Source organism: Trachemys scripta, chromosome 6, assembly GCF_013100865.1.
Source record: "Trachemys scripta elegans isolate TJP31775 chromosome 6, CAS_Tse_1.0, whole genome shotgun sequence".
In the NCBI taxonomy this organism is placed as follows: Eukaryota; Metazoa; Chordata; order Testudines; family Emydidae; genus Trachemys; species Trachemys scripta.
This window is the reverse complement of record NC_048303.1, coordinates 51,959,022-51,974,824: the sequence shown is the minus strand read 5'-3', so window position 1 is coordinate 51,974,824 and position 15,803 is coordinate 51,959,022. Positions and strand designations below refer to the sequence as shown.

The following is a 15,803-nucleotide window of genomic DNA, read 5'->3' as shown; positions in this document are numbered from 1 at the left end:
GTAGTGAGCACTTCTGGCATACACTATGCAAGCAAAGCTTTTTGTAAAAATCAGCACCTCCAGAAAGAAGGAAATTGATTTGCTTCTGAAATCATCTCAATGGAATCATTTGCTTGCTTTTGGGAACAAAGATTTTATACATCTGAAATATTTTATAACTGGGGTTAAGTTTTCATACCATGTGGACCAAACTAACATTACAATACACCTGATTAATTGGAGAATCATTGATTTTAGGACTTGTTTCACCTATGCTATATATAGCAGAAATTTTACATTCTTTAATTATAGTTTAACTACACATAGTCACCTTAGCTCCAAACTCAACCAGATTTGCTAAGTTCTGCACAGACTTGGCGACCAGCGTCAGTGTTCTTGCAGCAGTGGAAGAAGGAGAATCTGAGAGAAACACATATCATAGCTGATTTCAATTGAAACTACAATTAAAATCTTGTATGGTTAGTCACGCCAAAATATTAATTTTCTATTCAATACTCAAAGAGTGATCCTGGTATTACAACCAAAATAAAGATGCAGTTTTATTACAAACGGAGTTGCATAGGAACGGGGGCATGAAAGGAAATCAATGTGGCATTTTCACACCAGACTTCCTACAACAGTGGATAGTTTTTTCTACCTGTGGGAGGAAAATCCCACCATCCTTGGATACACTCCTCACATACTCAAATGAAAAAGCAGTGGTTTCTAAAAAGGCTGCTAGAGATGAACACTAAGGCTTTGTGTGTTAAGTAAAAAACAAAAAACTTCCATAAAAATTGGAAGTTTTCTTTACAGCAGGATGGTGCTTCATCATCAGATTAACGAATGTTTTTCAGTTCAAGAATATACCTAAAGAGAATGACGACACTGGAGCTCTTTATTTTACATCCACATGCAAGTGATCCTGCAGTGTCATGTAACTCTGGCTACTAATTTATATTTTAAATAAAAAAAGTACTAACCATGCCCATTTCCTTTCAATGGAAAAAAGAACACAAGCTAGACATCATATACCAACTTAATTTTTATCTGTCAATCTGTACAGTAAACATATACAGGCTAATCAAAAGGCAAGGATTCATGTGCTGAAGATATATCTCAAGCAGCTAGGATTTCTTTGTGCCCATCCCATTGCCAGAAATGGGACACGGTGAAAATGTTAGTACCAGGAGATGGTTATTAGTAGAGAGCCACCTCTGCTATAATTAAAGTTGAATATCACTTTGTTTAAATGGGACTATTCTAAAGGCTATTCTATATGACAATACTTATTCAGAGATTGTCATGTAATTTGCAGTACATCCTGGGGGTGCTGCAAAGTATTAGTGGTCCAAAGTTGGGGTCTCCTGAGCAAGGGATTCCTGATGTACTGTTCCCTAAAAAAAACTGTATTTTAAAATGAAATTCTTGTAGCTTTCCACACACATCTGGGGCTCAAATATGGCTCTAATCGTCCCACAGCTAATTTCAGTCAGTTGGCCTTTTTCTCAGCTAGTGCACAGTACTACTTGCTCTCTGCCTGCAGTCTGTTTTTTGGAAGTTTTGCCCCAAGACCAAAATTTCTAGTTTTTAAATTGCTCTAAAATCCATATGCAGAGTCTCATTTTACTTCAGAAATACTGTCAAAAAATTAGCATCGATTAAATAAGGGAAGATGAAAGACAGTTATAACATAATCATGTTTCCTGAACAACGGAACTCAGTGTGATCAAAAGAGATCAAGTCCCTAGATCATTTGGTCAAGTGTTCCCGATATTCAATCATCCTAACAGGAACTGTTCATAACATTTATTCTTTTGTTGTTGTTGCTGCTGCAGCAGAGTGAAGGGATGTAGTGGGAAGAGAGTTTAGAGTAGTGAAGGGGAATGAGGGGTGTATGTCAGAGCAGGGCACATGGAGGTTGAAAGGAGGGATTAGGATTGGGCAGAATACAGGAAGAGGGGTTTGGGGCTGCAATAAAGGGAAGGGGGATTGAGATAAATAGGGAGGGTGATAGGAGAGGGAGATTGGGAGGGAAGGCATGTGGTGGGAGTGCTTTAGGTATGGAAGACAATGAGTCCTTCTCCCTGACCTCCATGTATGAACTAGAATCAGGGGGTTCCCTGACTCACTGGCAGGAATGAACACCTCTCCCTGCACCCTCTTCCCATGGGTGAGCCAGGAACAGGGGTCTTGCCAACTCACGTGTTCTGTTCTAAAGTGTTCTGTAGCATTTGTAGAGTTGTAGTATGTGTGTTGTTGGTGGACTGAGGCACCACAGAAGGTTGCATCTTGGGGGTGGCATGTATCTCAAACTCCAAAAGCCAGGAAATTCAAAGCGCAAGTTTACTCACTCCCCACATTTTGGAAGGGAATGAGACAACTCTATGTTTCTGGGCATTTAATTATGAAACAAAATTAAAATACTATTTGAAGGCAAAACAAAAGTTTAAGTAATTTGTGATTGTTACTAGACCAGGGGTTCTCAAACTGTGGGTCGGGACCCCAAAGTGGGTCACCAGGACTGTCTTAGACTTGCTGGGGCCTGGGCCTGAGCCCCACCTCCCACAGCCTAAGCCTAAGCCCCACCGCCTGGCACCCAAGCCGAAGGCCGAGGGCTTCAGCTCTCAGAGGCGGGGCTCAGGCTACAGTCCCCTTACATGGTGCTCAAGCCTTAGGCTTTGGCCTCCCCACCTGGAGCGATGGGGCTGGGGCTTGGGCTTTGCCGCCACCCCTCTCCCCACCCAACCTGGGGCAGCAGGGCTCAGGCTGTGGTCTCCCCTCCTGGGGTCATGCAGTAATTTTTGTTGTCAGAAGGGAGTTGCGGTGCAATGAAGTTTGAGGATCCCTGTACTAGACCAATCATGTTCAGATCGAACAATATATCATTAAGAGAGTAGGGCATATTTTACAGGCTCTTAAAACGAGAGACTGTGGTTAAGCCAGAAACATAGACTTTATCATCTACTTCTGCTGTATAATAGAAATTTATACATGAGAATGATAACAAAAAGACCGATCCAGCCAATTAAAATAGTTTTTTGGCCAGTGTTCAAAGCCATGTAGCAAGATGAAACATTAAAGATATAATTCAGCAAGAATGGCCAATAGTCTGTCCTGAAAGATATAGTGAGTACAGTGACATATTAAGGTAACCCATTTCAACGATTGTACCATTACCACATATTCAAAGTCTGAAGTGCATAGTCACCTGAGATGATATTGAACATCCTTGGGTTCAGGATAGCAGGACAAATCAGTCGGAGAAAAACGAAGCCACTGAAAGGGGAGAAAAGTGTTTTATTCAATAATTAAGTTTTTGTATTTAGCGTAAAATTGTATATTCATTTAAGGTGGTGTGGAAAGAGTAATCTCTTTAAAACAGTTTAACTAGTCATTTTAGATGCTGTGAATATGTTTGTTAATTAAGAATATCTTGCTATTATCACACCTGCAGTGAAGACTGGTCTTGCTCTTATGCTGGGCCAGGTCTATGTCCTTGTGCATGGGTTTTTGAGCTCCCGATGCTTGTTTGGGGAAAACACATGACTAAGGCAGGCAGCACCTTCCAAAGTACAAAATGGCCTTTAGCCATGAAAGTCTGGCTTTCCAGTCCAATGCTGAGTATTTCAGCTCAGTATTGGTCAGTTCAGCACCCAAGTAAATCAGTAGTGGCATTGAGTGTTCTGGAACATTATCATCGGTGTACTCGGTCTTTCTTATGGCCATCACTGCTTCAACCACCAAACTTTCGTTTGGCGGATGGAAGAAATGCAGTGTTTCCCTCTCTACATTGTCAGATGACGCCCTACATTAAGTTGATTCTCCCTGGTCCACTTTGCAGCCCAAGATCTTAGGTCCAAGGTCAAACAACAGAGGAAAAATAGAGCTGCTAATCAAACCTACTAAGTCCTTAGACATTCCTCCCAAGGTATTCCTTCGTCCCTCTACTATTGGGTCCCTACTGATGCAGCCTAACTCCCCCCCCCCCCACACACACACCAGTTTTGGTTCTAGTTTTTCAACCACTCCGAATGTTTCTGCTATTGTCCATACCAATTTGTTTTTCTAAATTACAAGCAAGCAACTGAGCTCCTCTGAAACATAATGAACTGGCAAATCTGACAAGAACAAATGCTGCATTTCCTAGGACAGTTCTCTTTGCAGCAATATGGAAAAGGAATCCTTTTCCTAATGTCTCCCTTCAGCCCTACATTTCTCTGCCTTAAATCCCAGAGTTTAATAAAGAATGCAGCAGTAAAAAAGAGGTCTCGGTCAGAAGTATTAAAATGGATCTGAAAACACAGAACTTCCTTTAGATTTAAGTCAGCACTTAACAAACACGCAAATGGTTGAGATTTGTGACCTTTGCAGCCAGACTGAGATTTACACTTCTGCAGCCATCTGGCTAGCAAAGGACAGGGTACTGCGAACAGCTGCTTTCATATATTTTTTAATCAGAAGATAAGTAATCATTTTTCTTTCACATTCTAAACCACAGAGCTTTCCCCTTAAGTTTGCCATCTTGATCAGTTACCCCAAAGCACATTAAAGGTGATAATGTGTTAGCGCACAGGCAGAGAAATTAAACATCTGTGCAAAACTATTGTTGTGCCTGTTTTAACCCTTGGAGACAGTGGATTTTATACATCCTGATAAACAATCATTTGCCTGGCAGTTTAGAAAATGCCTTGTAAAATTTAAGCAATGACAAGACTATAATGAATCTGTGTGTTTGATTAAGAAACTATCTTTTGTATTTTACAATCATAAGCGGACCAGTCTTAAATAGACTGCACTGCATTACTACACAGCCTACTGAGAGGTAGTAAGTTAATTTTCTGATATTCACAAACATTAACACAATAGAATGATACTTTTCATATCCAGCTATAGGATATTTTCCTCTTTAAATACATGAAAAGGAAAGTAACACAACAATCTGAATGTACTTGCATTTTATTGCATTATTTGGAAGTTTTAAAATCCAATATTCAAGGCCATATTTGCCTCTTGCCTACACCATTTTACAACAGCATCGCTACAGTGACTTCATCTAAAATCAGGCCCTCAATCCTTAGCTTAAGCATTGTGCTTAGATATTACAATGGTCTTAGATAATGTTATGCATTACAGATGCTGAACTGGCATTGCAAGCCAAACTACCTAGCGTGCTAACAATGCGTGTCACTTCCTCAATATAAGACCTTTTCTTTCTGAACTTTTATAACATGCAAACAAATGAAATAACAAGCAGCTTACCTAACAACTCTGGTTCTCATTGTGGTATTGGTTGGCCACTTGTGTTGGACAGACTTCTGCAAACACCCATAAATATATCTCAATGTCCTGTCAAAATAGTAGAGTTAATAGCCTTGACACATTAAGCAATTTTAAATATTTATTTGCCATAATATATGGTAGGAACTGTGCACTTACAAATACCGTAGAAAGCCTTTCACCAACATAAGGTTTCCTTCTGTCTATACTTTGTATAGGTACTTCATCAGCATTTGTATCATTGCTTTCAAGTAGGGCTTCATTTTGTCAAAAAACAAATGGGATTGACTAAATACTCATTTTTTTAATTCTTATTTGTTTGTGTTTCCTGTCCATTAAAAAAAATTAATTATATGAAATGGTTTAATTTGGTGAATGGAACTTCCATTTAAATTCAATGGGACATACAGATTTGCTTAAAAGTAATCATATCAGGATGTTAGCCTTCTCCCAAGAAGAACACCTGAGAACAAAGTGTGGTGTCCCAGGCAAATACTTCCAGTCTGTTACCAAGATGGCAGCTGAAACTATAACTAATACAAAAGAAAAATTTCAGTGGTATCTGACCATGGATAAATACAGGACCCTGCTTATGATTTATTAATTGTTAGTGATGCAGTAAACTAATAAACTGATTAAAGAAGATAAAAAGCACATAATGCTGACAACTTTAGATAAGTTGATTTACAATTAAACCATGGAGTAAGTGCAGGGTTTTAAATTTGAAGTAGAACTTGTGTTATGACTATCTTGATTCTAAATTAGTAGTGTCAAAAGGCCAAAACTACACCTCTTATTTAAACTTTCAGCACTGGTGATCAGTACAGATGTTTTCATAGTAAAAGTGTCATCTCACCAGAGCCACAAAGTTTTTAGTGATGCCATAATGTCCCCTTTTTCAGCAGGAAGAGGTGGGAAAAAGGTTGTGTTCAATTCAGCCACTTTATAATTGGTCCCTAGTTTCTAGTCCCACCACAGCAGCCTGAGAATCCCTGTCTCCATGATGGGAACACACAATTTTGCCACTTGTATCCCTCCTCACCCCTAACCAGTTTTTTCCTTAATAGTTATGATGGTACTCTTCCTCAATAAGGAAGGAAGAAAAAAGTTACCACTGTTTAATAGCTAATTCATGCACAAGCTGGCAGGAGGCACTTGTGCAGCAAATAGAATTTAACCCTTAGCATATACTGTTTTGCTTTTTCCTGTCACGCAGAAGCAATGTGATATGTGCTCAGACACAGCCCCAAAAACTGAGGAAATTAATCTTACAAAATAATAGATGAGCAGAGGACATGCTGCTACACCAATTTTTGTAAGAAACAATGCTAGTTATGCAAAATGGAATTTCTGATTGAATTTGAACAGCTATTTATACAAAGCACTAACTTACGGAGGCAATATTTCTGCAGCCATGAATATTTTCTCCACCAATTCAGAAAGTATGCTTAGCAGATGAGTTAAGTTAGTGTTCACGTCTTCATTTTTTTCTAACTTTGAAGGATTTAGCTACAAAAAAGAAAAATCAGCAGGTTAAATGAAGTTTCTTTTCCAAAATACCAACAAACAGATTTAGACACCTACAAGATTAAACAAACATTACGATTTAAGGCATGGTGGTAAAGCGTTGTGCTGCCGTACATAAGCCTCAGGGCTGTGGAGCCTCTTGTGACTTATGCTTCAATGCTGGCAGGCAAACAAAAATGTGGCGAGGCAACACTCGAGTTCTAACAGTGTGTGCACAATGCTAAGTGTAAAAACATTCAATATTCATTTTTTTTAACTCAAAATTTATTTTAATTCATTGGGGATGGGTTCACTCATCCCTTTATATTTAAGTCACTGGGTGAAAAGAGGAAATTAGTAGGGTAGGTTTAAATAAACTTGCACTGATAAGCTAAAAATCAGTAAATAATTCAATGACGTTTTAAATAAAAAAACTTACTTCAAAAATCGACTAATCACTCCTTGAATTGACTGGAAATTCTCAAAATTAGGAGAGAGATGAGCTATCGCCTTAGAATAACCTATAATCTATTATGAAAGAACAATTGCTCCAATTTTTAAAAAAGTTCATAAAATTTACATTAAAAAGCAGAGCTGTGCACATTTTTCAAATACATTTTTAGGAAGAGTACCAAATATAGAAAAGATTTTCATGAGAAGTTCTATTTCTAATGTAATCAGAATTTAGTTTCAGAAAGATTAACATTCCCTTAAAGCTAGTAATTCAGACAAAATATGGAACTGAACAATCACTACCTAAATCTTTTCTTCAACTAAGCCAAGTGTTTCAGAACGTAAGATATATCCAAGTTCTCACCTCACAAGACTGCTTGCTTTCCATTATCTTTAAAATAGAGTCTTTCAGCGCATGATGAACAAAACTTGTTGCTGTAGCTTTCATATACTGTTCCATAAGGGTGCTTGCCAGCGTGGTAGCACGAAATAAGGTTGTAGCTTCATCTGAAGAAATAATATTTTGCCATTATGAAATAAATATGTAACTTCAATTCATTTTAAAGGATGAATGGAGGAGGAAGAAAAAAAATTTCCACATGCAAGTGTTATGCACACCTAATAGCTGGATTTACTCACAAAGTGGGAAAAATAGGTGCTGGACTATAATTTTCTCTCCAACATTTTAGTAAATGAAATTCAGAATTAACATATTTTTACTGTACCTTCCATGCTTATTTCCCTGTCATTTAGTGTCCGTAAGAGCAATGACTCAAGCTTTTCATGAAGAAAAATCTTCAGTAAAATGCCAGCCAGTAGTGTTCGGTCCTGTCCACATACATGTGATAAGGCATTGACTACATGCAGCTCCTTCTGTAGTATCAGCTAAAAAGAAAAATTAAACCTTGTAACATTAAGAATTCTAGTATATCACAGCTTCAGACAAACTGACAAGAAGAGCCTATTCCTGCGAAGATACCACTATATATTGCTTGGTGAGCAGTGCATTAACAATTTCATAAAGGGTGTATAATTAAGATCAGCCTTGAAATACCAAACACATTAGCCTTCATACGCTGTTAAACTGCCAGGCCTGACAATTACATTAATTTAATGGGTTATATTTGAAATGTTTTAATTTTGCATGTTAAATAACTTTCAAGGAAAATTAAACTGTCAAAGTAACTTAATACCTCTTTAAACTCACTGTACTCGTCTTCTGGCATGATTTTCTCCATAGAATATCGTGCTCGGACACGCAAAGATCCAGGTTCAATACCCTTTAATGGTATGTGGGAACTCAGCTGAAACCATTCATCTGTTGCATGTCCTTTCTGTAACCGGTTTAACTGACAACGCATAAACACTTAAAGAAAAACATTGTTCAGAGTAAGTTACTTGCAGCAAGGATGGCACTAGTATTAAATATAAAATATTAATAAGTGTACTTATTTCATTCACTGCATTTTACTATAAGTTTATGAATAAAACAAAAGTTAGAATTTCAAACTTCTACTCAGGCAATTTACACCTTTAATAAACCCCTGTAGATGGAGTCTAAGTAAGAGTAATACTTAGAATGTGTTACCAGTTCAAAGCACTATATAGACATTAACAAATTCATGCGTATCCATATAAAAGGGGGAGACAGAAAGGAGAAGTGAATTGCTCAAGGTTACACAGTGAATCAGCGAGAGTTAGAATTACAACTCTGGACCTCCTGATTCTCAACCCTGTGCTCATTCCTCCACACTGTTCAGTCTCACATTACCTTACTTAGTTGTTAGGAAGGACAAACTTTCTCAAAAACAAAATCAGCATAACACAATGGATGTCACACATCTAATCTTTATTATTTTTAGGATTAAATTAAAAATTCATTTAAAACCAGGCTGAGGTGCTAAAGTTAGAAAACTATATTTTTTAATAAAAGAAATAAGACACTTCACACTAAGTGTTTCTCTTCAGGTAACCATTGTGGCCCCCAGTTTCTATGATTTCATCCAGATTATTTACATCTATATCATAGTAATATCTTGTAACCCTAATCAAGGATCAGAGTCCCACCATGCTAAGCACTATAATCAGTGAAGACAAAGGGGTCCCTTCCCACATGTGTCTGACAGCCTAGGTGAATGTCAAAAGTCAGTCCAAGAATGGCAAAATCATTAAAAGGTGAAAGAATGAGTCTCTGTACAGTACCTAGCACAATGGCCTTGGTCCATGACTGGGGCTTTTAGGCACTATCTTAATATGAATAATAAATTATACCACCACCTAAGAAGTCATGCAAGGAACATAGCTAATCAATAGAACTAAAACAGAACAATGACCTTTACCAGTCCATCCACTGCTAGTCACACCCCGCAGCAACTAACTCCTTGACCTGGCAGCTTGGTAGAAAGATGCAGCACCTTTCCTATTGGCTGATTACTTCAAGAATGAGTGTTGGCTGTCCTGAAAAGGCAATTCCTCACTGACAGGCCTCAAGAGACACTAGGTGGAGGTAACATCCTACATAAACACTCCTGTGATGTTTTAAGAGGCATAGCCCAAGTTTCAAGTCATTTTGTCTGTCAGACTGCCTGGACCTTCCATGTAGGTGTCTGTTTCTTTTTCTCTCTCATTATGGGATGTCTATTTTTCCACTGTAAGCACCTCAGGAAACATACTTGTCATCTTACTTCTCTGCCAAACATCATGTATATAGATGGTGCTATGTAACGTAAGGAATAATAATAATCACAGGCCGTCAACTCGCCTCATTTTTGAAGCACTAGGTCTTTTAACATATCAAGGTAACAGGACAGAATACTATCACCTCCACTTTGGGACCTTCCAGTTGCAATGCTAGTATTCATTGGCCTTGATATGGGCTGATATGGAATAATCCATTTATCCAACTCAGGCAAGTAATGGATGAGATGTTTCATCTTCTAGTTGGCTAGTTGCCTGCTGCGAGCGTGAATGGGTTGATCTCTTTGAGCTAGGTAAGCACAATCCTCTATTTACATGAATCTTGGATTTTCAAGAATATTTTCTCCCCAAGTGCAGAGTCTAAATTTTAATGTCTTCACAAGTCATTTATGCAGTTTGGTTCAATATTAATTTTTTTGTTTTGCTGATGCATTATTATTGTCAGGTGAAGTGTACAGGCACATTACCTTACTTGATCGGAACAGTGAGGTAATAAGGCTTTACTCTGAAGTTTCTCATTTTTCTTTTGATTGTGGTAGAATTTCCAAGCTAGAACATCTCCCCAGCTCAAACTTTAAATACTACAGCCCTGATGCTTAGACTTAAAATCCAAGTGAACGACATGACAAGAGGGACTGCAGAGCAGTTGCTCTCTATCACAGAATATGTGTTAATTAGCTTTAAAGGAAAATAAACGTATCCTACCTAGCAACAATTGCTAAGAATGGTGCGATTTGTAGAGACCGTACTGGACACTGTACTGAACAACAGGCTACTTTTAGTCAAATGGAAATGTATTCCTTTCCAGTCTATCCTTTTATGATGAAACATTAACAGTTGATTTTTCTACACATAAAAATAGTGTATGCCATCTTCATCCAAGTGAAAACACAAGATGACAGTTATTTTGAATGATTTGTATATCTAGCTCTCTAAATAGTTCATCTGCTACTGAGCTTATTCCTGACCTGAAGTTACCATCTTTCGATGATAATCCTTGCCAAAAGCAATTATCACAGAGCATTGTAGCTTTCTGTGGGGAACAAGCAGAAGCAGATGAAGTTTAGCAACACATTTTATTTGTTTAGATTTTTAAAGCATCAATAAGGAACTCTTTACTTTTTTTTTTTTTTTTAAGCCAGCCATATGTTTACACACATACATATAGATTTTAAACACAAATTGGTGTCAGAAAAATACAGAAAATATGTATTGAACAAACAGAACTGTTCTCCAATCCAATGTTTTGCAAAATGATTTATGAATACACTACAGGCTCTTTAAATGCGAACATAATTATGAAATTGTGTGTAATGAATATTCATAATGTGCAAACTCCAAAAACAAACACTAAAATAAATATTAAAATGCTATTCTGAAACAACCCTTGTGTTTACACTCACCTTTTGACACATACTGTTGTGCCTTATGGCAAGAGAATTAAAACACTGAAAAAATTGCATCAGTTTCCTAGCCTTGTAACTTCCAATAGTTCAAGGTAAGGGGCCAGATCTTGGCCCCTCAGTCTGATTTCACTGCTGGAAAAACATTCTTAACTAGTTGACTGGGGAAAACACAAATGGAATAGAACCAGCAGTACATAACTGCTACACTCTAGCGTAGGGAGCATTTTAGTGGAATGACTGAGGGAAAGTGAGGTGATAAGAGCACCGCTGCCCCCAGTGATTCCTAGACTCCAGAATGGCTGCCTGGCAGCTTGGCACAAAGTGTGAGAGAGAGACTGAAAGCTTCTTTGGGAAAATACGTTTATACTGCACATAGTAAGTGCTTAATAAGGGGGAATTACTTAGTGGTAATGTGAGGTAAGATAGTCTCCTATTCTCCATCCTAAATAAAAGCACAAGTATGCTATAAGAGACCACCTACCAGGAAGCAAAAAAGACTGTCAATCATCCTGTCTTACATAAGGAGAGGTTCTACTCACCTCTCTGAGGTTAGATACTTCCTCCTTTCCCTAAAAAGAGGGAAGAGAAGACTACAGAAAACCAAATTACCTTTAAAGAAGTTTCACATGTTGAGAGTCATCCCTTCAGCAGTTCGCCTAGCAGTCAGGGATATGGTCTGGGTAAAGAATACCCTGTCAGTTACTGATAAGACTATCATCCTTTTCTGTGAGAGGAGATATATACGGGAAAAGGGCAATATAGAAAATTATCTCTACTAGAGGAGAGAAAGGGGAAAGTGGCTTATAGGTGATTTGAGTTATGGGACAGAATTCACTGGAGTCAGAATTTTTTTGCTTTTATTTCTCACAAATAGCTGCTCTTTATCATGGAGGACAGCAGCCTGTTGGAATAGTGAGAAAAGTAACATCATATCCATGCTCTAAGAGACAGTGTGGAAATGCCACCTTACCTGTTGGGTGGGCCTCAAAGGAGACATCCAAAGATTCCTCCAGAAGGTGAATTATAGCATTCACAACTCAGGTAATCTATTATTGCCCGAACAACATTGCTAAGGTCCAAAAAAGGACCTTGAACATCAACTCAAAGTGGGTACCTGTGATTTCCTGAGAGACTCAGAGAAGCATTCACCTAGTTGTCACAGAAATCAGGAGCAAAGCCATAGACTCAGTGGGAAGTGAAGACTTTTAATTGAGGGTCACCCCCTGGGAATCTACCATAGAGACATCTGCCTCTGGAACAAAACAAGGGTACCACCTAAAGAATAGGGTGATATTTAATATCCATCATGGATCTGACAAGAACAAATCATGCCAAACCAACCTAATTTCCATCTTTGACAGGGTTACTGGCCTAGTGGATGGGGGGAAAGCAGAAAAATTATATATCTTGAATTTAATAAGGCTTTTGACACAGTCCCACATGACATCTCATAAGCAAATTAGGGAAATGTGGTTTAGATGAAATTAGTATAAGGTGAGTGCACAACTGGTTGAAAAACCATATTCAAAAAGTAGCTATCAGTGGTTCACTGTCAAACTTGGAGGACATAATTAGTGGAGTCTAACAGGAATCTGTCCTAGGTCCAATATTAAACATTTTCATTAATTACTTGGATAATGGAGTGGAGAATATGCTTATAAAATTTGAGGATAACACCTAGGTAGGAAGGGTTGCAAGCACTCTAGAGGATAGGATTAGAATTCAAAATGATCTTGATAAATCGGACAATTGTTCTGAAAACAACAAGATTCAATAGAAGAAATTCAATAAAGACAAATGCAAAATACTACACTTAGGAAAAAAATGTTAAATGCACAAATACAAAATGGGAATAACTGGCTAGGCAGTAGTAACTGCTGAAAAGGACTTGGGGGTTACAGTGGATTACAAACTGCCAACAATATGATATAGTTGTGAAAAAGGCTAATATTCTGGGGTATATTAACAGGTATATCATCAAACACAGGAAATAACTGTTCCATTCTACTCAGCACTGGTTAGGCTTCAGCTGGAGTATGATGTCCAGTTTGGGGCCCATACTTTAAGATAAAGACAAACTGAAGAGAGTCCAGAGGAGGAGAACAAAAATGATAAAAGGTTTAGAAAACCTAACCAATGAGGAAAGGTTAATACAATTGGGCAAGTTTAGGGGGACCTGATGACAGCCTTCAAATACATTAAGGACTGGTATAAAGATGATGGAGATCTATTGTCCTCCATGCCCTCTGAAGGTAGTACAAAAAGTAACAGGCTTAATCTGCAGCAAGGGAGATTTAGGTTAGATATTAGGAAAAACTTTTTAACTACAGGGCAATTTTGCACTGGAATAGGTAGGTTACCAAAGGAGGTTGTGAAATCCCCTTTATTGAAGGTTTTTAAGAACGGACTAGACAAACATCTGTCCGGGATTGTCTAAGTTTACTCGGTCCTGTTTCAGCACAGTGGGATGGACTGAATGACCTCTCAAGGTCCCTTCCAGACCTACATTTCTATAAGCCTATTTATCTTAGCTTCTAACTACCTTGTCAGACTCCTCTCCTGGTTAACTACCTACAAAACAGCTTCATTTAAGAGGAACAGCCTTCCAGGAAGAGTCTGTTTTAAACTGATGGAAAAGGGAGGTAGTAAGTTTCCAGACCAAAGAAGCTAGAGTTCTATAAAGCCTCAGTGGGTCAGCTAACTTAGAAGGAAGACCCCGCCCCCTCAATGCATTAAAAGTTCCATCATACACTTTAAACAGCACTGTGTTAAAGCACAATAGGGAACTTTTAGTGAGTATCAGCAGGATCTAGAAATCACCACCCCACACACACGTATTGTGCATGGCCATACCATGTATGGTCTAGACAGTATTTGGTCCTGCCATGCGGGCAGGGGACTGGACTCGATGACCTCTCGAGGTCCCTTCCAGTCCTATAATCTATGAATCTATGAATCTAAGCCTGCAGAAAATTCCTTACCATTGTATGAGTATGCACCTTGAGATATTTGTACAAGTCCAAAGTTTCCTGAAACCTAGCTTGAGTAAATAGGACCTCGCTATGATGGAGCTGAGAATCACGCCTATGAATTCGAGCTCTGCACATGGAGAAGAGCTGACTTGTCCTTATTGATCAACAGGCCAAACAAAAGTGAACAAAAGAGGGACTAGATCTCTTGATGGTTATCTCCACTTAATGTATGGATCACCCTGCAACTACAAGTCATTCAGATGAATGCCTGCCTAGATGCCGGCCTCCCTAAGATGGGCTGTAATCACTTCCATGCAATTTGTGAAGACTTGAGGAGCTGCAGACAAGCTGAAGGGAAGGAGTGTAAATTGATAACGAACATTTGCCATAACAAACCTTACAGATGTCCTGTGATCTTGGTGAATGGCCACATGGAAGTAAGCATCCTTTAAGTTGAGGGCAGCATACCAGTCATTCGAATCTAGGGCCGGAATGACAGATGCTAGGGTAACCATCCTTACCTTACTTCCTCCTGTGCCACTGGGCAGCCCAGTTCTTCCACTGATTATAGTCTTCGCTAGTTGTACTTCTTCCTAGGTGATGCCAGCACATTCGACACCCTCTGTCAGTGTCTTCTCCAGTTCTTCCTTGGCCTTCCTCACTCTCTCTTTCCACCCTCATTACCTAATTCAATGCTTGCTTTGCGTGTCTCCTGTCTTCCATATGCTGTACATGTCCCAACTATCTGAGCCTTCTTTCTTTGACAATATTTTTAACATGTTCTGCTCTGTCAGCTCCCTTAGTCTTATTTATTTTGTCTTTCCATGAAATGTGTAGTATCTCCTTCAGCAATCTGTGATGGGCAGCCTCCAATCACCTTTTGTTGTCCACTGAATATGCCAAGTCTCTGCTCCATACAGTGCTCAAAGCTAAGCTTTAGTTTGACGTGGAGACCTCTGCTTGACCAGATGTCCAACAGGGATGTCAACCCCTTCCAACAGGGTTTTTGCTGCTTCCTGTTCTACCTCTGAGGTAAAGGCAATCATTCCATTCCACATGATACTTAGTAAAGCAATGTCAGTCATGTGACTCATTTCTGCTAACCCATTTTACAATGTCCACAATACCTTTTGTTGCCCACTTCATCATTCATAGACTATCAGGGTTGGAAGGGACCTCAGGAAGTCATCTAGTCCAATCCCCTGCTCAAAGCAGGACCAATCCCCAACTAAATCATCCCAGCCAGAGCTTTGTCAAGCCTGACCTTAAAAACCTCTAAAGGAGGAGATTCCACCACCTTCCTAGGTAACCCATTCCAGTGCTTCACCACCACCTTTGCTAGGCAAAGAGGATTGATAACATACACCCTGGTCTAACTCCAGTCACAATATTGAACCACTCATCCAAGCCTGTACCTGATCTTACTGTGCATCTATTTTCATCATATAAATGCCTTACTACGTTGATTAGCTTGTCTGGTATCCTATAGCTTCTAGCAATATTCCACAAA

General features: G+C 38.8%; 1 protein-coding gene across 1 annotated transcript in view; it reads right to left on the bottom strand.

The window, feature by feature from the left end:
• The window catches only part of RASA1 (RAS p21 protein activator 1), a 111,791-nt gene that overhangs the window by 11,349 nt on the left and 84,639 nt on the right, over positions 1 to 15,803 (bottom strand). The window contains exons 16-22 of the mRNA XM_034774895.1: positions 8,412 to 8,584; positions 7,944 to 8,103; positions 7,583 to 7,725; positions 6,653 to 6,768; positions 5,242 to 5,328; positions 3,191 to 3,258; positions 311 to 399 (exon numbers count right to left, since the gene is read on the bottom strand). Of these exons, the coding sequence (XP_034630786.1) occupies positions 311 to 399; positions 3,191 to 3,258; positions 5,242 to 5,328; positions 6,653 to 6,768; positions 7,583 to 7,725; positions 7,944 to 8,103; positions 8,412 to 8,584 (836 nt within the window). The remainder of the gene's footprint in view (positions 1 to 310; positions 400 to 3,190; positions 3,259 to 5,241; positions 5,329 to 6,652; positions 6,769 to 7,582; positions 7,726 to 7,943; positions 8,104 to 8,411; positions 8,585 to 15,803) is intronic.